Source organism: Hippopotamus amphibius, chromosome 9 (assembly GCF_030028045.1).
Source record: "Hippopotamus amphibius kiboko isolate mHipAmp2 chromosome 9, mHipAmp2.hap2, whole genome shotgun sequence".
Taxonomy (NCBI): Eukaryota; Metazoa; Chordata; class Mammalia; order Artiodactyla; family Hippopotamidae; genus Hippopotamus; species Hippopotamus amphibius.
Genome location: NC_080194.1, coordinates 106989155 through 107010495, shown reverse-complemented (window position 1 = coordinate 107010495; position 21341 = coordinate 106989155). Strand labels below are relative to the sequence as shown.

Sequence of the window (21341 nt, the reverse complement as noted above, 5' to 3'; positions counted from 1 at the left end):
TCAATGCTCCCGGGACTCAGCACAGGCGTGGTCAGCCCCATGACTGGCGGTGGCCCCTGGGGACAGGTGCGGACTGTGCCTGCTGTTTTCATGAAGTCCTCGGCAGAGCTCAGTGAAGGGCTGGGCCTGCAGGAGGTGCCCGGAAAATACTAGTGAAGGATTAAACGAACTGCAGTTTGGATTCTAATACCACGGTCAGGCATGTAACGGGTCATGGGGATGCCGTTGCTGCGTTCTGCTCTCCTGGCCCCCTCCCTCGCTACCAGGAGTCAACTGAAGGAAAAGGACTTGGGCAGCAGCAAGAGAGATTTACGTCAGACAACAGTAGGCACTGCCTGACAGAGGCTGAACGATTCTTTTTTTCGCTGTGCCATGCAGTTTGCAGGATCTTAGTTCTTCAACTGGGGATCGAACCTGGGCCCTCGGCAGTGAAAGTGCGGAGTTCTAACCACTGGACCACCAGGGAGTCCCTCCAATGATTTCAATTCACCTCCGGAGTGATTTATCAAGTGGGACCACCCGGGTAGGGGTTGAGAGGGCACAGAGGTGGCTCAGAGGTGGCCCCACTGCCGCCAGTGGTCAGGGTGATGGGGGGCTAGTGGTGGTGCTGACGGGGGGAAGAAGCCACCTGCTGCTGGAGGGGGCAATCCTTTCCCAGTGAGGGCAGGGGAGGGCTTCTAGAGGGGAAAGTGAACCTTGAAAGACAAGACAGGTGGGAAGGAGGGCGGGGAGCAGTTCCAGGCAGACGGAAGGGCTTCAGCAATGGCTGGAAGCAGGAGGGAAGGCGGGGCGGCACTGAGGCGGGCTAGAGTGCAGTACCCCGGGAGCCGCTGCCCTGGGGTTCACGCAGAGTCGGAGGGTACACAGAGCCGGGCTGGGGGATGGTGACGGGTTCTAAGTATGAGTCACCTCCCTCAGTGGCAGGGAGATGCCCGCCCAGCTCCCTGGCCACTCTCAGCCTCCTCTGCGGGAGGCCCCCTCCTCATCCTGGCCCCAGCCTCTAACGTGGGGACCTCAGCATCCATTTGGGCCCTCTCCTCTTTTTTTTTTTTTTTTTTTTTTTTGTTACGCTGCGTGGCTTGTGGGATCTTAGTTCCCCAAGCAGGAACTGAACCTGGGCCCTCAGCAGTGGATGTGCGGAGTCCTAACCACTGGATCGTCAGGGAATCTCCCCATCCCTCCCCTCCCCTTCTCTTCTCTATTACCCTCCTGCGCCGTGATCACTTCCCAGGCCATGCTGCCAACTCTCAGATTTTTATCTCCAACCCAGATCTCTCTCCCAAGCTTCTGACCTCTCAGCTGGGCCTCTGCAATGTCCACCTCCTGAGCATCTCCAAGGTGAACTCACTCAGAAACATGCGGGTGACCCTTCCTCCCCGCTCCCCTCCTGACTTCCACAGTCCACTCACCAGCACACCCCATCACCCCTCAGATTCCATCCCCAGTTCAGCCACTCTCTCTCTCCACTCACCACGCTGGCCTGGCCCGTGGCCACAGCAGCCTCCTTGCCAGTCTCTCGCTTCACCCCCAGCAGCCAGGGGACCTGGCAGACCCCAGCTCTGGCATCTGACAACCCTGCAGAAGTCTTTCCAAGGCTCAGAACAACTCCACGCTCTCAGAGTCAATCCCCAACCTCTTGCACCCCGGGCATCTGGGCTGCTCACTGAGGTCAAAGTCTTCCACCAAGACACTGCCCAGCTGGGTGCAGGGGGCCCTTCTCAACCCCCCAGCTCTGGCTTAACCAATGGAACCTTCTCTCAGAGGCTCCCTGACCTCCCCTAAACAGGTCCCCCTCACCCCCTACCCTTCACCAGTTTTCTCTCTCCCATTACCCTGTTTACTTCCTAAGCTCTGAGACGTCAAAGGGCCCGAGGCCAAATCTGGACAAGTGCTTTCACCCATTCATCCATTCACTCCACAGATTTGTACTGGTATCTCCCGCATACCAGGGACTACTGTGGGCGCTAGGGATTCGGCAACGAGACACACAGTCCCTGCTTACCGTCCAGGGCAACAAACAAGCAAGCAGGCACGTGACGCCACGCACACGCTGGGTGTGCACCCTCAGCTCCTGAACGGATGCCTGGGAAGGGGCCGGGGCTGGTGCAGTCAGTGCTGCTAGAGGCAGGGGGCTGGACAGCATGGCCTCTGGCTCCCATCCATCTCTAACTATTTAGGAGGAAGCATCCCAGGAAGTCTGGCATTGCCTGGAGACACTTGCTCGGTGGCGAGTCCAGCCAGCTGTGAGGGCAAAGCCCCCCACTGGAGTTGGCAGACAAACCTGGGAGGTGGGTGGTAGCAGGCCTTGGGGAAGAGGCTGCAGTTCTGGAGTCCATCGTGCTCTGCCTTCTCCCACCCACCCACGCCTGCACCGGGTGTTGGCCACCTGGGAGGACAGGAAAGGTGGAGAGACTACCAGCAGGCAGGGTAGTCCGATGAGAGGTAGAGAAGGGGAGAGGTTGGCCCAGCCCCACCTGAGCTCGGGTGGGCTCCCCTCTGAAGGCAGCTGAGTGCAAAGGCCTCCGGTCTTCTTTAGTTCTTTGACTAAGAACTTAGCGAGCGCCTGCTCGGGTCAGGCACTGTGCATCCATTTTCCACTCAATCCTCAAACGAGGCCAGGAGGCCACACAGCTGTCAGGTTACAGAACCCCTTCCCTCTACTCCTGTCCCACTGTCGCCTCCCCAGGGCCCTGCCTCGTGCCCACTGTCACCCCCTGCCCAGCCCTGCCACCCCAGTACCCCGAGCCCAGGACCCAGCACCCCATCCCCTACCTCTTAATGACAAAGTGGATGCTGTGCCGCTCCTCCAGGATCCGCTTCAGCTTGGGGACCCCGTAGGTGCAGGGGCGCTTGAAGGGGATCTTGTCCGGGATGCCCACGATCTCCACGGCCTCCGGGTCACAGGCGATCTTCCTGTAGGGGACGGGGACCATGTGGTCCAGGCCCAGGGCTTCCGCTGGAAGGGCAACGGCAAGGCTGAACGCAGGACGGAGACTGCGGGACATGCAGGGCCCCAGGGCGCCTGGTCATCACCACCTCCCGCCTGCCAGGCACCACTCTGGCCACACGGCAGCCAGAGGGATCCTCCTAAAACGCCAAATATGTCACTTCTCGCTTACAAAATGCCCACAGTCTCCCACCTCACTCAGCAAATGCCAAAGTCCCACAAGGCCCTATGTGACTAGGACCTTTGACCTTATCTTCATCCTCTCACCCCTCTGCTTGCTCACTCCCGTCTCTCTGGCCTCCTTGTTGCTTCTCTAACACTCCAGGCACATACTCACCCCAGGGCCTTTTCACCTGCTCTTCTGTCTACCCAGACACTCTTCTCCCACATCACCGTAGCCTTCCCTCCCTCCCTCTCTCCATTCAAGCGTCCGCTCAAACGTCACCTCACCAGCCTGAACGGCCCCTCCATCCCTCCCTAGCCCACCCTGCTTTGTTTTTCATCCCACGTGGATCACAATCTGATGCTGCAAACATACTCATCTATGCGTTGGTTCACTGTGTGGAAATTAAGTAGGGCGGGACACAGGGCGGCCCCTCCCTGCATATTTGGGGGTGATGAGCAGCTGAAGGAAGCTTCCAGGCTGCAGGTGGTTCCTGGCAAGATGCTTCCAGTCGCACAGGCGTGCCCTTTCCTCTGAGGAGGGGCCCAGCACTCTGCTCACTCGTCAGTGACATGAGACGCCACTGGAAGCTCACAGCTTTGCCAACAGCAGTGCAGACAGACTCCGAGCTCAGGAAGTAGCTATTGCTCTTTTCTTCCAGACCATTAGGTGTGGTCTTGTGCCATTTCAGTCACCTACACATCCCAGCTTCTCCTTTTCATTCATTCACTACCAAAGACTTCTTGAGCACCTACTATGCGCTTGATGGTACGTCCATGGGGCCCCAAGGCCTGGGAGGCGAGGTGGCTGGGTGTCCACTTCACTCCTGCCTCTCCCAAGGGTCACTCCAATCTCTCCCAAGAGTCCCACATCTCCCTGCTGTTCCTCGGGCCCCTCCCCATCCTGGCCTGGCTTCTCGGGCCACACCAGGCTTTGTCTGTGTCCTGACAAGTGCCAGCCCAGAGCCAGGACCCCCCACAGCCACGTGCGGACCAGGGCAGGGCAGAGTTGCCGTCTGGGGCCCTCCGCGGGGCGCTGCCAAGATTGTTTTCCTGTTGATGCGGCCCAGGTCTGCGTGGGTGGCTTTGACAGCCACCTCCCGCTGTGAAGTCACACTTAACTGGCTGTCTAATTAAACCCTTGCAACCTCAGCAGCTGTCGAACCATTTCTTCCCCCCACCCGCAGCACCACCAGCTACCCTCCAGCTCCAGCATTAGAGCGATGGGTTCCTGGAATCTACGTGAATCCACCTCCCCTGGGGTTCACCTAACTTCCTCGGCCTGTCTTTCCAGCGGCACAGAGACCCGGCACACAGAAGCTGCAGCCCTGCTGGGAAGGGGAGGACGGAGCCACCACGCACAGTCCTCGGACCCTGGTGTACTCTCAACCTCTCCCCAGGGGACAGAGACGCTGGGGCTTCCTCAAGGCTGGGGCTCCCCCCATTTCTGGTTTCCTTTCCCCGCTGCACCCCCAGCAACATCACTGGTCCACCTGGCCCGGAGCTGGTGGCTGAAAGGGCGGCACCAGGAGCAGGATCTGCTCGTCCTGGGTCTGCAGGATGTTTCGGGCGGTCAAACACCCCCACCCCCACCACAGGTTCCCCCCATACTCATGGGGGGCAGCTTCTCCCCAGGGCGGCCGACGGGACAGCTCAGAGGGAGCTCTGGCCTGAGGAAGGGCAAGGCCTCAACCACTCCAAGCCCAACACTCCTCCTTGGATTTGGCCATGGTGGTACATAAGCCCAAGTGCTCACCTCTGGGAAATGCTCAACATTCTGGAAACATCCAGCACGCACGACAGGCTGGAAGACTGGCAGCGGCTGTGCCCACAGGGTTGGGGCAGAACCCACTCAGTGTAGACAGAGCCAGGCCTCCGCAGCTCCCCTCTCCCCACGACCCACCCAGCTCACCCCTGCCTGGGGAGGGAGGGGAGAAACGTGGGTGCAGACAGCCCTCTGCAGTACCAGGCCTCGCTTAGCCCCAAACCAGGATGGCCCAGCCCACCATGCCTGCGTGACCAAGTCTCCCCAGCCTCAGGGTGGATCAAAGAACACCTCCTCCAAGAAGCCATCCCTGACTCCCCAAGCCTTCCTTTCTGAGGATCCCCACCCCGACACGCTACTACACTGTTCACCACTGCGTGCTACGGCAGACACACCTTCAGCCACCTGCTGAAGCACCTCGAGACCAGAGTTGGCCTGAGTGCCTGGCACAAGGTGGGGGGCTCAAAACACATGGCTGAGAAGTGAGAGAACTGGTAAATGTGTGACAGCGAAAAAGTAGGGAAGAAAGCAAGTGTGATACGGTGAGTATATATGTGGTCTTCTACTCTGGTACAAGCTCCTGAAACCCTTGTCATTTCCGAAGTGACAGGGGTGTCTTGGAATTCATAATAAGCCCCTCTCAACCTACCTGAGTTTATGCTAATGAGGTAGCTCTGAGAGCACCGGTGGGCCCCTAAGTAGGCTTCAGGATGGGGGCTGGTTGCCGGAGGAACCAATCATGTGATCAGAGGGTTGGCACGTTCCTCCACCTCCTGGGAGGGGAGAGGGGCTGCAGGCTGAGCTAACCACCAATGGCCAATGGGTAAATCAATCACACCTACTTAACCCGACCTCTGTAAACACTCTAAACAAAGGGGTGGCGAGAGCGTCCACGTGCCGGGAGGCTGGTGTACCCTGGACCCCACGGGGACTGAAACTCCTGTGTTCAAGACCCTTCCGGACCTCACGCTCTGTAACCTCTTCACCTGTCTGTTCATCTGCATCCTTTATCATTAACGGGTCAACAGAAGCAAAGTGTTTCCCTGGGTTCTGTGAGCCATTACGGCAAATTGCCGAACTCACGGAGGGCGTCGTGGGAACCACGGATGTGCAGCCAAGTCCGACAGAAGTGTGGGTACCCCCGGGGACCCACCACTTGTGATTGGTGTCCGAAGTGGGGCACAGTCTTGGGGGACTGAGCCCTTAACCGGGGGAGGGGTCCATGTAACTCCGGGGAATTAGGGTCAGAATTGAATCAAGTTGTAGGGCCCCCAGCTGGTGTCCACAGAGAACTGGAGGGTTGCTTGGTGCGGAAAACCCACATTTCTGCTGTCACAAGTGTTGCGAGTACAGAAAGAAGGTTGTTTTTTTTTTTTTTTTCAGCCAAGCAGGAGGGGAGCAAAGGCAGGTCTGGTCTGGTCAGGGTAAGAAGGCCAAGGTTAGGGAGAAAGACCGGCCAACTCCAAGCAAGCAGCCAAGGGCTCCCAGGGCAGTGCTCTCCCCCGACCCCGCATGTGCAGGCAGCTCCTGAGGCCCCGGACCCTCCTCTCTGTCCCTGCAGCTCCCCCCAGCCCCTTTCTTTGGTCCCATCCTGCAGAGGGACCTCCCCCCTAGAGGGGCTGCACGATTTAGGTGGGGTTCAGTGACATCACATCTGCATGCTGAGCGATCTGTGGGTACCAGTGTCATCTCCCCAGTGACTGAGAGCCACCCACCAAGGGCCACACTGCGTCTGACCACTGAGCAGGGCTTATAGATGGAGCGCAACAGAGGCCGAGCGAATGAGTGAGAGGGAGCGAGGTCTGCCACGGGGACAAAGAAGACCAGGTGTGGGAGGGCACCCGGGGTCCCAGGACCCAGAGTGGGAAGGACTTACAGGCCCGTCTGGTCCACCTCCTACTGTCTGGTCCACTCCCTACCATCTAGCCAACCAGTGGCCGCACTCTGCACTTGGCTGAAGCTCTACCACGTGGAGGACACCCCTGCCCTAGCCGTCACCTGCGTCTGCCCCCCAGAGTGTGATAAGCTGACGTGTGCTCTGAGCCCGGCTCTGTCCTGGGTGCCAGGGACACAGAGGGGCCAGCGCTGTTCTGGCCCTCATGGGGACAGACACAGACAAGGCACAGCAAATGTGGGACGTGGAACAGAGAGGAAACCATCAGGGCTTTAAGGGCCCAGGCTGAGTTCTGAAGAACAGGTAGGAGTTTGCCCGCGGTACGTGCAAAGGACACGCCGGGCAGGGGGCACGGCACGGGCAAAGGTGAGGAGGCAGGAGACAGGGTGGCGCGTGGGGGTCTTGCAGCCACGTGAGGCCAACAGCCGGCCCGCCTCCCCCAGGTGAGTCAAGGTCTGGGGCTCTGCCATCAGTCCCGCCCCCTGGAGAGTCTGCAAGGGAAATATTGACACAACCACCCCCTACCCAGACAGGAGATGACACTCGTGTTGACGGCGCGCGGGTGCCAGCATATGGCTCCTGCTGTCGTGTTGGGGAACACGAGTGACTGCCGCATAATGAGATGCTCAGCGCGCTGCTGGGGCCACACCGCGGGCCGCGCCGCCCACTCACCATATCTGCTGTTAAACAGGATCTGCACGCACTCCCGGAGCGTGTTGATGTCCTCGGTTTCTTTTATGAAGGCGTCCCACTTCTCTATCAAAACACAGGAGGTACACGTGAGGGCCTGTCGGCGCAGGGACCCCACGGCCTGGCTGCCCCTTGCCTCTCTGTCCACCCCCACGGGCAGTGGATATTGTGCAGGCTCAGTCGGTCCATTAAAATGATAAAAGGGAACATCTTTAATTTATTAAGTGCTTATCTGTGCTAAGGACTTTATATGTATAATATCCTAGTTAATCCCTGAGGACAATGTGTGGAAATAGATATTATTTCCATTTTGCAGATGGGAAAACTGAGGCTCGGAGAGGCTGAGTAACTTGATCACCCAGCTAGTCCCTGGTGAGAGTCTATCTCTGCTTGTATCCCTTGCCCACCATGGCCTCCCACAATGCTGTTCTGCCTGGACATCCAGGTCCCCTCCCTGCCCAGGATGCAGCTTGTTTGGGGTAGTGGGGGTCTCCATCCTGACCCCAGGAAACTAGGTTTCTTAAAGAACCTCTCATTGAAGGTGAGGCTGAGACCGCCACAAGGCAAAGTTGCTGGAAAGTATTACTTCATCCCTTTTTGGTATAAATGAATCCCAAATCTTGTTCTCTGTACTGTGTGGTACTTTTTTTTTTGAAGTATTTTTTTAAGAACTTATTTTATTTATTTTTTACTGTGTTGGGTCTTCATTGCTACGTGTGGGCTTTTCTTTAGTTGTAGCAAGCAGGGGCTACTATTTGTTGTGGTACGTGGGCTTCTCATTGCAGTGGCTTCTCTTGCTGTGGAGCACGGGCTCTAGATGCACGGGCTCAGTAGTTGTGGCTCACAGGCTCTAGAGTGTGGGCTCAGTAGTTGTGGTGCACGGGCTTAGCTGCTCCATGGCATGTGGGATCTTCCCGGCCCAGGCACAGAACCTGTGTCCCCTGCATTGGCAGGTGGATTCTTAACTACTGTGCCACCAGGGAAGTCCCCTGTGTGGTACTTTTAAAATCTGTCCATTCTTTTTTTTTTTTTTGACACATTCCTTTGTGAGGTGGAGTTTAATTCCTCTCTCTCCCTTTGAGTATGAACTGGACCAAGTTCCTGGCTTCTTAACGGGTAGACTATGGCAGAAGTGACAGTGATTTCTGAGGCTGGGTCATAAAAGACATGTGGCTTCCTCCTTACTCTCTTTCAGATCACTAACGCCAGGAAACCAGCCTCCACATTGTGAGGACACTTCAGCAGCCCTGCTGAGGCCCAGGCAGTAAGGAAGAGGCATCCTGCCAACAGCTAATGGGTGAGCTTGAAGCGGGTCCTCCAGCCCCAGTCAACCCTTCAGATGATCACAGCCCCAGCTGACACCCTGAGAGATCCTGAGCCAGAACCACCCAGCTCAGCTGCTCCTGAATTCCTGACCCACAGAAACTGCAAGATATAAATGCTTGTCTTTTTTTTTTTTTTTTTTTTTGGCCAGGCTGCATGGCATGCAGAACTTCTCCAACCAGGGATCGAACCCGCGCCCCCTGGAGTGGAAGCACAGAATCCCAACCGCTGGACCGCCAGGGAAGTCCTAAATGCTTGTTGCTTTAAGCTAAGTGTTGGGGCAACTTGCCATGCAGCAATGTAACTATTACATATTAGTTTTACTCTGGTTTCACGCACAAGTCCCTTGTGCCGTGAGGTTCCTCCTTCCTCACACAAAGACCCAGTGGACACACATCCGTTTCAGTAATAAGCGTCACCCCAGTCCTGGATCCCCGCTCTGGTCAGGCTGCTGCCGCGGGCACTGTCCTACCTGACTTGTCATGGACGATGGAGAAGAGGATGCGCTTAGAGGCATGGACGTTCTGAATGAGAGGACCGCCAGGCCCGGTGGGCTTCTGTCCTGGACAAGGGAGCGGAAAGGTACAGGTTCGAGGTGGACCCCGAGAAGGCCTGAGTGCAGGGGCTGGGGCTCTGGAGTAACAGTCTAGGCAGGATGTCTCAGGTCACCTTTTACAGGTGGGGACACTCGTTTCAGGCACATAAGTCCCATCTTCCTGCTCAGCCCACTCGTCTGTGAAGGGGAGGGGATGTCTTTTTTTCTCCTTCTCATAATAACAATAGCAGTAGTATAACTTATAAGCACCTACACTGTACCAAGCACTGGACTCAGCGCTTCAGTACAGAGGTTCTCAGACTTGAGCACCCGTCGGAACCACTTGGCAGACTTGTCAATTTGTAGGTGGCTGGGCCCCACCCCCAAAGCGCCAGATTCAGCAGGGCTGCGGCTGGGCCTGAGAATGTGCGTTTCTAACCTACTCTGTCATTTCATCGTGATAACACCCCAAAGAGACAGGTATTATTAGCATCTCCATTTTACAGACGAGGAAACTGTGGCTCAGAGAAGTAGGGATTTGCCCTGGGACACACAGCCACTATGTAAAGGGGCCAAAACAGGGACACAGGTCTTTCTCGTGCCCACCTTCTCCTTTCCTTATGATCAGTACCCCTAATCCACATTGGGTATGTAGTAGGTGCTCATTAAGTGCATGTACCTGATTAGCATGTCTACTCTCTCCCTCCACAGACTCCCCTGGGAGTCCTCTCGGGCATCTCTTGGTCCCAGGCCAGGGATACGATTCACAGACGACTGGGGGGAGGCCCGGGGTCTGACTGAGCCCGAGCTAACACGCCATCTGTCCCGCCCCAGCTCCTGGCTCCAACGCGCCTCCTGCAGCCCTGAGCACCCTGACCTGCCCTGGGAAGCTGCCCCTGCCTGAGTGACCTCTGTCCCACCCCCAGACTCGGGGGTCCCAGCAGCAGCTTACCACAGCAGTCCAGGAAGTCTTGGGCAGCGGGGGCCTTGGGTTCAGGCCCGGGCCGGCCGAGGCCCAGGTCGCTGGGGGCAAGTGGGCAGGCGGGTGCCTCCTGCTTGAGCTCCCGCACGGTGTGGTTGGGGAGGGCAGTGCTGTACAGGAAGCTGGCCACGGACGAGGAGGTGGCAGTGGGGGGCAGGTCCTGGGGTGGCCCCTTGGGGGCCTGGCCATGCAGGCCACAGTCCCGAGACCCCTTGGCTATCAGGGAGACACCGTTCAGCTCCACCAGGGCCTTGGAGTCCCGCCCACCATCCTCGAGCGGCCTGGGTGAAGGAAAGGACACGTGACAGCTTTGTACATCTGTCCCGCCAGGGGTATGTCGTCCATGTCTTCCCCCAGCCCTCCCTCTGCAGAACATGACAGCCTGTGAGGTATGCAGGACTAGTTCCCATTTTACAGGTGGGGGTGCAGGCCCAGGCAGGGGTGTGACATGCCCAGGGCCACACGGCTGGGCCATCCGAGGACCAGGCCCTGCCCCTCAGTCTCTGTGCCCTGTGTCCACCCGTCGTGTCCTTTCAGCTGCAGCTGATGGGCTCCCATCTCCTAAGACACCCTTCCTCCCCAGGCTCGTGCACTGGCCGTGGTACCTGAGCACTGATGGGCTGCGTTCAGCCCTCAGCTGCTTCCTTGCTGCCCCAGCCCTCGGTACCCTCCCCAGCCCCGCCTCCACGACCTCACGGGCATCCGTCCCTAGTGGAACCCTCGGTTGACACCCCGAGCGAGCACCCACAATGTGACTTCCCGCCTCCACACTTTTGTACGGGCTGTTCCTGATACCTGGAGTGTGGCTGGTGCTATTTCTTCCCCCAACCAAGCCTCTCTGCAGCACAGAAGTCCCCCGGGAAGACGTCCGTGCCGCGACACCTGGCTCAGAGCATGCCCTGTGACTGAGTTTCTGCCTCACCTCCGCCATCAGACTGGGAGCTCTTACAGCCAGGTCCCCTGTGGGTGTCTGAAGTCCCCCCTCCTCGGGCTGGACAAGCGGCCACGAGCGGCTGAGCCCGCGTGGAAGGAGGTCATCGCCCGGCCTGGCCCCCACGATCCAGCCACCAGGCCCTCGGCCACTCCCAGGCCGGGTGCCTCACTCACCTCTTGAGCTTGAAGCGGATCCGGTGGCTGTGCTCCAGGATGGCCATGAGGGCCTTGGGGTCGTACTCGGCCGGCCTCCGGAAGGCCAGGCCCTCGGGCAGACCCTGCACGGCCAGCAGCCCCGGCTCCCTGAGCAGCCTCTCGTAGGGCAGCGGCACCACGCTGGCCCGGCCCAGGGCCTCGCCTGCAGGGGAGGGATCGAGGAGAGGCCTAGAATGAGAGGGCGGCCGGGCTGGGGTGGGGTCCGGGTGCGCCCCAGAGCTGGGGCCGTGTTGGGTGACTCCCTGCGGTGCCGGGTCCCCAGAGGCCCCTTCACTGCAAACCTCCCACAGGATAACCCCCTGCAAGTGGTGAGGGGCGCGGGCGGGGGCTGCGCACAGGGCCCCCCCGCTGTCGGCACCTGAGGGCCGGGGCTGCCCCATCCAGGGGGCTCCCTGCTTCCCGGGCCATTCTCTTCTCCGGGCATTTAGGTGGAGGCGGAAGCGGGCTGGGGCGACAGCAGGAGGTGAGGAGGGAGGGGTGCGCGAGAACGAAAGGCAGGAGGGAGACTGCAAGAAAAAAGCCCCAGGGAGGAAGGGAGATGGAGGATGCGAGAGAGGAGGGCAGGTAAGGAAGAAAGGGATGGAGAGGAAGCAAAAGAGAGAAGAGACAGGTGAGAAGATGGTGAACAGGAGGGACGTGGGGAGGGGAGCGAGGGTCAAGGGGCCGGGCTCACAGACATCTGCTGTCCCCCCACCCGGAGCCGGAAGGAGGCCCCTCCCTCACAGCCACCTCTGACTCTGCCCGAGGCGGACAAGGGGGCTCAGGGCAGAGGGAGCAGAGGCACCGGGGGCCCTGGGCCTGAACCCCGCATCTGGCAAAAGCGTCTGCAGCGGCACAGCCAAGCACGCGTGACACGTCCTCCCGTCCCAGGGGGCCAGCGTGCCCACCAGGGCCTCTGGGCCCCCTACCCCTCTTGGCATCCTTCTGTTGACGTCTGGACAACAGCAGGAGGCTGCCCCCCCACCTCCCCGACCTTTGCTCCACAGAACCAAAGGCTGCGGTAGAGAAAGGAATAAAGTAAAGCAGAAATAATGGGGTGGGACCCTTGGGGAGGGAAGGGACCCACCCGAGGTCACCCAGGGAACGTGAAGGTCACCGTTGGGCAGAGACTCTGCAACCTGACATTTCCCAAGGAGGCCAGGCCTGCCCATCCCCTCCCTTCTCCACTCCATGGGAAGGATTTGGCTGGGCAGTTAGCCTTCACTCAATCATTCAACAAACATCCTCCAAGTGCCTGCTGTTGCTGGGCCCTGAATTGCAGGCTAAGAACAGCAGAAAAGGCAGGTCCCTGATCCTGGAGAGCAGCTGGGCGAGTGAGGGCACAGGGCACAGCGGGTGCCCAGAGGGGGTCCAAACCCAGTGCAGCGGGGGTGCTTTCTGGAGCCGAGCCTTAGAGAGCAATGCGGCATCCACCAGACAGAGGAGGGGAAGGCCGGCCCAAAAGGCACAGCGGAGCAAAGGCGAGGTGTGAGACGAAGCCAGAGCGAGTGGGAGAACAGGAAGTGGGTCAGCGTGGCTGGAGGAGTGGGTGGGGACGGGCCCAGGGCGATGGGGCGCCTGTGAAGGCAGCAGAGCGAAGGGCTCTGCAGTCAGACTTGTGCTTTAGGAAGATGCCTTTGGTCACAGGGCAGGTGGGGGCAGCAGGGAGCTGGCGTGGAGGCGAGGAGACCAGGGCAAGCCCGGGGCCTCTTCCGGGCGAGAGGGAGCCGTGCGCCGCGCCAGGGCAGGGATGGCAGGGATGGTGGTTCAGGAACCAGGTCGGGGGCAGAAGATCCACGCCTGGGGATGCAGAATGAGGGAGGGCTGGGGTGGGGGTCAAGGCGCCCCTGCCTTGAGGTTCCTCCCAGGGCCCGGCACGGCAGCAGGGGGCCTCTGCAGCTGGGCAGGGCAGAGCTTGGGGCCCCCACCCGCCTGGGGACCCCAAATGGAATGAGGAAGGATCTTACTATAAAGAACATCAAACACCTCCTCTACCATCTTCCGCAGAAGGTACACGTCCGAGCCATGTTCCAGGGCAGACCGCGGGATGTTTCGACTGCCGCCCTCACCCCGCGGCACCTTCTTGGGGTGCTCTGCCTCCGGCTCCTTCCACGGGGGCCCTCCTGTGGGACACAGAGCACGCGGGACCATGATGAGCACGCGTCTCACCACCAGCCCAGTGAGCTGGGATGTCCCTGCCCCGTGCTAAGCCCTGCAGCTGGGCACCCGACACAGAGTGCAAATGGATGAATGAGTGAAGGATTCATGAGTGAGCATCCCTGCCCCAACCATCCTGCCTAGGGCCAGGGCTGGGCATCTGAGTTCCCAGTGCCCTGCATAGGGCACTCATCCCTGGTCACCTCTAACTTGCTGTGTGACCTTGGGCAAGTCCCTTCCCTCTCTGGGCCTCAGTCTGTGAGCTCTCACGAGAGACCAGCTGGTCTGGTTCAGAACTGGGGTTCAACGAAGGTCTGTTTCATCACCTATTTCTTTTTCTTTTTTAATATTTATTTATTTATTTATTTTTTATTTTGGCTGTGCCGGGTCTTAGTTGCAGCATGCGGGATCTTCGTTGCAGCATGTGGGATCTTTAGTTGCAGAATGTGGGCTTCTTAGTTGCAGCATGCATACAAGATCTAGTTCCCCAACAGGGATCAAACCCGAGCCCCCTGGATTGGGAGCGTGGAGTCTTAGCCACTGGACCAATAGGGAAGTTCCCCATCACCTGTTTCTTTCTTTCTCTTCTTTATTTAAAATAAATTTATTTATTTATTGGCTGTGCTGGGTCTTCGTTGCTGTGCACGGGCTTTCTCTACTTGCAGCGAAGGGGGGTGCACTTTGTTGCAGTGTGTGGGCTTCCCATTGTGGTGGCTTCTCTTGTGGAGTGAGGACTCTAGAGCACAGGCTCAGTAGCTGTGGCACACGGGCTTAGTTGCTCCGCGGCATGTGGGATCCTCCCAGACCAGGGACTGAACCTGTGTCCCCTGTATTAGCAGGCAGATGCTTAACCACTGCGCTATCAGGCAAGTCTCCGTCACCTGTTCCTGAATCAACCAATCAAGGCCCCAGTTCTCTGCTCTGCCAAATAGGGAGACAATGGGGATCCCACAAGGAGACCAAGAGGCTGCCAAGAGGCAGGTTCACGCCTGGCTGGGCCAGGGTGGGGGCCTGGGAGTGTCCGTGGATCTATGCGGGGGGAGATGCCAGGAACGGCATTGGAAAGGGGATGAGCAGAGGGCTTGGGGGCCCCCCTCCCGGCTTGGCGTCTGCTCTCCTCGGGGACCCGAGAAGCTTGAAATAACCCAGCCAAGTTCTCGGTGCTATAAATAGCGGCTCTGCCTGGCTCTGGGAAGCCAGGTGCCCCTTCCACCGGCCGCAGCCCAGCTCCCGGCCTGGCCGTCTAGGGCCGCTGCCCACCCTAGCCCGGTCCAGCCCTTCTGCTGCAGCCTTGGAGAGGGTACAGGTTCTGAGGCACGGCTGGGAGTGGGGGCAGCTGGGGAAGCGGCTGGCCCCCCAGCACGATATGCCCCAGCACCGGGGGACCGCCTTCCCAGACACGGCTGGTCCCAGGGTCCAGGCCCAGGCAGGGGTGGGAGGGGGTGGGGTAAAGAAAACGCTGTTAACGGCGGGGGGGAAGACAACAGCTGGCATTTACTGAGTGTGAACTAAGTGCCCGCACTGTTCTAAGTGCTCGCCGCGTATTCATTCATTTCATCCCCAGATCGACCCAGGAGAGGGGAGCACGGTGCCCCCCTTTCACAGACGAGGAGGCCGGGGCCCAGTGGACAGCGGGTGGCAGAGCCAGGATGTGGCCCCAGGCGCCTGCTGACTCCAGGGTCTGCCCTGAACCCCAAGAGCTCTAAGTCCCGAACTGCGGGCTCGAATGCCCACCTAGGCTCTAACCCCGTAGGACTGAATCCACCGTCAAGGGGAAGCAGACCGCCCTCGGGAGCTCACCACCGAGCTGGGGCACAGGCGCAGGTGGACGTTCAGGGCACAGGAAGCTGCAAGGAGTTGGGGGCAGTCAAGCATGGGCGCTGGGCGGGGAGGGGCACAGATGGGGCAGGAGGGATGAGTCTGGAGACTGGGGAGGCACCTGCCAGGCAGAGGGGAGCAGTGAGGGCCTTCCAGGTGGGGGAACAGCAGGGGCAAAGGCAGCGGGGAGCAGGCACACACACAGAGCTGGGGAGCGTGCACTTCAGCAGAGCGCGGCCTGGGGGGCGCGGGGGCTGCTGGGAGGAGAGAACGCAGAGGCCAGGGCTGCTCACGAGGGGTCCTGAAGGCCCAGGTAGCACTGAAGGGCTGGGGGCTTCAGAACGACCCCTCTGCTTTGGGGCTCCCAGCTCTGAGCGCTGGTTTCTTCCAGGAGCGACCAGGACCCCTTGGCAGGGGTTCCAGAGGTGCCCGTACTGCATCCTCCCTGTTTGGGGGAGGGTTTTTTTTTGGCCACGCCGCGCAGCACGTGGGATCTTAGGTCCGCGACCACGGCGCGGAGTCTTAATCACCGGACCTCCAGGTAAGTCCCTGCACCCCCCTTGCGTTGCAGGAGTGCAGCAGAAAGAGCACACTCCACCTCCATCACCCATTGGCTCTGTTCCCCGGCTACGCGCACTGCGTCTCATTTTCTCACTGCATCCCATTTTCCCATTTGTAAACCTGACTGTTTCCTGAGCCTGCTGGGAACGGTTAAGCAGTACCAGCACGTGGCCTACGGCCCTATTTATCACATCACCCCTGCCTATTCCCGTTTCTAGAGCATTTCCCACACGCTGGACGAGTCCTCCGTCACTTCATCCCCACAGGCCACCAGGAGGCGGCTCCCAGATCCTGTTCCTGTGACAGGGTCAGTCCCAGCCTTACAGGACCGACATCAGGGTAAGTGAGTTAGTGCGTAAAGGGTTTCGCACACAGCAGGCACTCAATACGTATTAGCTGGGCACGTGCACTCGGTCCCTGCATCAGGGACGCACAGGAACTGGGCCACAGCACTGTCCACGAGCAGATGGAGGCGGCTGGGTCTCGTCCACCTGGGGTTCAGTCGGCCAGTCTCTATCCGCCAAGGGGCTGCAGTGTGATTTCAACAACAGCTGTGGCGGCCCCTGAGAACGCCACGCCGGGAAGCTTGTAACAGCCCCTCCTGCCCAGTGCCTCCCCCGACGCGGGGCCACCTGGTGTTGCTCCAGGGACCCAGCGATGGGCCAGAGCCCCTGCCCTCAGGGACAGCGGGCCCCGGGTACTCACGGCAGAACCTGAGGAAGTCTGACTGCAGCTCCTTGCGCGCATTCAGGAACATTCTCCCCTTCTCGGTGCCGACCACGAAGGCACTCTCATCGTGAACAGCGACACAGGCCACCTCCGCGTTCAGCTTGGAGAGCGCCGAGCACTGCAGGGGGAGCAGGGATGTGAGCCGGGGGACGGTCCCCCACTCTGGACACGCCCAGGACCAGCTTTGGGGGATGAGAGGTGAGTTCCCAGGTGCCCAAGATCCCACCAGCAGCTTCAGGGAGAGGTCACCCTCTCAACGTTCTGGGTCTCAGACTCTGCAGTTAGAATGAATGAATGACCCCCCAGAGCTTGGGCAAGGTCAGGGGAAGAGGACAAGGTTACAGGGGCTGGCGGAGGACAAAGGCACACATGGCCTGTGCCCCTCCCCCCTCCCAGGCCTTCTGCTCTGGGGGGGGCCTCCTGCCTCAGGCCCCGCCCCAGCCCCAGGGACGATCCTGTCCTGGGCTCTCGCCAAGCCCTGGATGAGGAGGTGGGCCAGGTCCCAGGAGAACCAAGGCTTGGACAGATCCAGGCTTCAGTCCTGCGTCAGCTTCTTACTGCAAGTGATGCCCTCCTCTGGGCCCCAGTTTCCAAACCTATAGAATGGGGACAAGTGGCCCAGCTCCCAGAGCTGCAAGAGGCTTGTTGTGGGGATTCAATGGGGCCTGGTTGGTGGGACAGAATCTCTAAAGGTACCTGGGCATCCCGTGTGGGTATGAGGCAAAGTGGTTCTTTGTGCAGGCCCCAGAGTTGAGACTGGCAAGCCTGCTGCACAGGAAGCCCTAACACGGGGGGGCCTTGCAACCAAGACCAAAAGCATCTCAGGCCTCTGAGCTACCTCACTGGGAAAACCTTGTTTGCAAAGCTCGTGGTATACAGTTGGCACCTGATAAATGCTGATTTTTATCTGAGCACTCTGCGGACAGTTGGGAAGACTGGCTTCTAATCGAAGTTCCACTGCTGGGTGATCTAGGACAGGTTCTACAACCTCTCTGGGCCATGATCATGCCTTTAGTGCAGCTCCGGCTTGGAGTTACTCTGGTGAGGAAGCTGGGGATGTCTCAGGGCCATCTCAGGACTGTCCCCCAGGAGCTCCTGAGGGTGGGGATGGTGTTTATTTCCTGCTCTCTAAGATTAAAACAAAACCCTGCTGCTCCCTTTCCCTGCGGCAACAGTGTGTAACAAACAAAGGAGACAAAACAGCTGTTTCCAAGGAGTGGCCACCAGAGCTGGAGGAGACCTTCGCTGTGTGGTCACTTCTCAGCTGAAGAAGCTGAGGCCACGGTAGGTAGTGGACTCACCCAAAGGCACAGAGGATGGCGGTCAGGAGGAAATGCCTGGAAAAAGGTCTCAGACTGGGCGGGGGGAGGTGATGAACGGACAGCACTTTGGCCCCACGGCCCCACACCCCCTGCAGACCACCTGAGGACCTGGCCCCAGGCTCAGAGGGTGCCAGAGTTAAGTCACCGTCAAGCAAGTGCCACTGCCACCCACGAGGGTCCCTCAGGAAACCTATAAGGGCCTTGTCGCAGGGTTGGGGGAGCCTGACTTGTTCATGCCACCAGGACAGCTACAGGGTCATCGGCTGCTCCAAGGAGCCTCTGAAACACCCTCTAGGCCAGCACTGTACCCTGGAATTTCTGCAATGATGGAAATGTTCTATTTCTACACTGTCTGATACCATAGCCACTAGCCACATGTGGCCATTGAGCTCCTGAAATGAAGCTAGTGCAACAGAGTAACTGAATTATTTATTTAATTTTCACAAATTACAATTTAAATATCAATTGTCAGGACGCACTTGGTGGTCCAGTGGGTAAGACTCCATGCTCGCAATGCAGGGGGCTCGGGTTCGATCCCTGGTGGGGGAACTAGATCTCACATGCCTCATCTAAGAGTTCACATGCTGCAACTAAGAAGTCCGCGTGCTGCAACTAAGAGCCCTTGTGCCACAACTAAGACCTGGCACAGCCAAAATAAATACATAAATAAAAATTTTAAAAAAATAGTCTTGCTTTTAAAAAAAAAAATCAATTGTCACATGTGGCTAGTGGCTGTGGCATTGGACATTGCTGCCTGGGTCAACTGTAACTCCACCACCACCAAGCTAACACTGCTGCAGGCACAGGGCTGAGGTCCTGGGGCTCCCTTTCTCATGAAGGCCACTCTGCACAGGGGAGGGGTTGCACCCAGCTGGCCTCCCCAGGGGTGCCTACCACCTCTGCCCCAAATACCACCTAAGCAGCACTTGAGCCACCTGCAGCAGGAACAGCCTGGAGGGAAGCTCTTTGTCCTTGGGAAACTGCAGACTTTGCACGTGGAAGCCCACTTTAAAAACTGGTCATGCTGTGTGACACCAGGCAAGGCACTGCCCTCTCTGAAGTTCAACTTCACTGTCCCAAAAGGCAGGGGTGCAACTAACTGATGTCAGATAGATTTTTTTTTTAAGACACCTGCCTACCCTCTACCACAGAATTTGCCCCAGGAAAAGTCTGGAGTGAAATGACATTATTATTTTCTCTCTCTTTTTTTTTTGGCCGTGCCATGTAGCTTGTGGGATCTTTGTTCCCTGACCAGGGATTGAACCTGGGCCCTTGGCAATGAAAGCATGGAGTCCTAACCACTGGACCGCCAGGGAACTATTATTTTCTCATTTGGGATAAACTGCTGTAGGTCAAGGTATGGAGGCAAGGGTGCCAGGGGAATGATGCATTACCACCCTGGCTTTAACAATGGGATGACAGCTTTCTAATGAATCAGTGCGACACACTACCCTCCAGGTGACCTGCTGGGAGGGAGACCTGTGACCATCCCAGGGGTGGGAACTGAATTGCAAGAGGGGACGAAACAAAGACAAGGGGTGATGGGGCGAGAGGATGAGGGCTGGAGTTCCACACACTTGATCTCACCTAAGCCTCTCGTCCCCCTGGCGTTGGCAGAGGCCTTGTAACGGGGGGGACACTGAGGCCCAGGTCGGCGAGGGCTCCTGTGAGCAGAGCAGAGTGGCAGAGGTTACAAAGGCCGGTGGTTCCACTCCCCGAGGGATGGCAGGGGCACTCACCATGGAATCTAAGGCAGACACGAGGCTGGTGATGATCTCGTCTTTGCGGGCGTAGGCGGAGTTCCAGCGGTCAGGCCCGCAGCCGTTGGCGGGGATGTCACAGCGCTTTCCCAGCAAGGCCATGGTCGCCTGGATGGAGGGAGGGAGGAAGCGGAGGTGGGTGTGGGCCACAGGGCGTGGCACACGTGGCAGCTGCCTGCCCCCCTCCCCAACCCACCTAGTCCCCAGGACCTCCAAGGCCACCTCTATTTCCCAGGTGGGACAGAGCAAGAGCTGGCCTTCTCTCCACCTAAGGGTCTCATGCATGATGGGATCTGAGCTTTGACAGGCCTGGACACGCAGGAGCCTGGCCTGCACAGGTGTGGGAACAGACAGCAGGATAACAGAGGGCTGTGCCCCAGGGCATGTCTCCCCAAGTCTGCACCCCCAGAGCCAAGCCCAGTACCACGAGCAGTCTGCCTGGCAGGCCCTAAATGCCAGCTCTCCCCACACACACCGCTCTGGCCGTGGCCTTCCCCTGCTCACACACCCTCCATAGCTCCCTACTGCCCACAGTGGCCCTTGACGCCTCAGTGTGGTATTCAAAGTTCCGGACTCTTGCCCCTCACCTCAACTCCTCCTGATACCCCATGCTCTGGGTGCTCTAAGTGTCACCATCCTCCAAACATAAGGACACCCTTCACGGCTCCCCAGTTCTGTTCTCCCCGAGCGCCCTCCCTGGCCCCTTCGGCATCTACTGACTGCCCCCTTAGTTTTAACTGTCACCTCTGCTGGGAAGGTGCCCCGGATTGCCCCACCTCCTGCCTTTCCCCGCCTGGGCTGGGTCAGGTTATCACTGACCTCCCAAGGCTGTGGAGCTTCGGTCTACTTCCTGGCTGCCGGGACTGAGGCTCAGAGGTGCAGAGACACGGAGGGGCAGAGGCCCCTTCATCTCAGATGAGGTTTCCCCAAGACAGGACTTTGCCCCGCGTCACGGGGCTCCCGGGGGACAGCACGGTATCCGCGCCCACATGGGGCGCCCTCAGATCAGAGGCCCGTATCAGGGCTGTGCCAGGAAGGGAACAGGCCTGCTGGCCCTGCATCACCTAGGGCCTGGGCCCCTCTAGGTACAAAGGTCAGCCTCCCTCGGTCCCCGATCCACCCTGCCCCTCCCTTTTCTCACCCCAGGAATCAGATCCAGGGGGCCACCCACAGGACGCCCCAGGGCCAGCATCTTCCCATGGGGCAGCTGCCCCCTCGCCAATCCAAGCAAAGGAGAGCGTAGAGGGCAGAGGCAGGGGCCCTTGGTGTCCCTCCCCAGGCTCAGACACACCGCCAGGCGGCCGGCTCCGGGGAGGACGCAGAGCACAGAGCCGCAGGCATCAGGGCGAGCCTGTGAGTCCTGCCCTCTCTGCTTCCTGGGGGGAACGGAGTCTGTGCACGCACCTGGGGCTGGGGATTGGAGGCCCCGGGCAGGCGACAGCTGGGCCTGGCGCCCCACCCAGTGCCAAGTCCAGAGTGTCTTCTGCCACCGCCGCTGCCCCCGGGACTGTAAGCTCCGCGAGGGCAGGGGCTGGTCAGCCCACCACTGCGGCACCCCCAGGTCCCAG

General features: G+C 59.1%; 1 protein-coding gene across 7 annotated transcripts in view; it reads right to left on the bottom strand.

The window, feature by feature from the left end:
- Positions 1 to 21341, bottom strand: part of GTF2IRD1 (GTF2I repeat domain containing 1) — a 113639-nt gene that overhangs the window by 60282 nt on the left and 32016 nt on the right. For 5 of the 7 annotated variants that reach the window (XM_057748118.1, XM_057748120.1, XM_057748121.1 and 2 more), the window contains exons 2-9: positions 19753 to 19881; positions 16668 to 16809; positions 13394 to 13549; positions 11406 to 11589; positions 10269 to 10579; positions 9254 to 9343; positions 7441 to 7524; positions 2773 to 2956 (exon numbers count right to left, since the gene is read on the bottom strand). In XM_057748118.1, the coding sequence (XP_057604101.1) occupies positions 2773 to 2956; positions 7441 to 7524; positions 9254 to 9343; positions 10269 to 10579; positions 11406 to 11589; positions 13394 to 13549; positions 16668 to 16809; positions 19753 to 19875 (1274 nt within the window). In that variant the 5' untranslated portion in view covers positions 19876 to 19881. Of the gene's footprint in view, positions 1 to 2772; positions 2957 to 7440; positions 7525 to 9253; positions 9344 to 10268; positions 10580 to 11405; positions 11590 to 13393; positions 13550 to 16667; positions 16810 to 19752; positions 19882 to 20592; positions 20889 to 21341 lie in introns of those variants that run through there. The other 2 variants (XM_057748119.1, XM_057748122.1) reach the window with 2 other exon arrangements.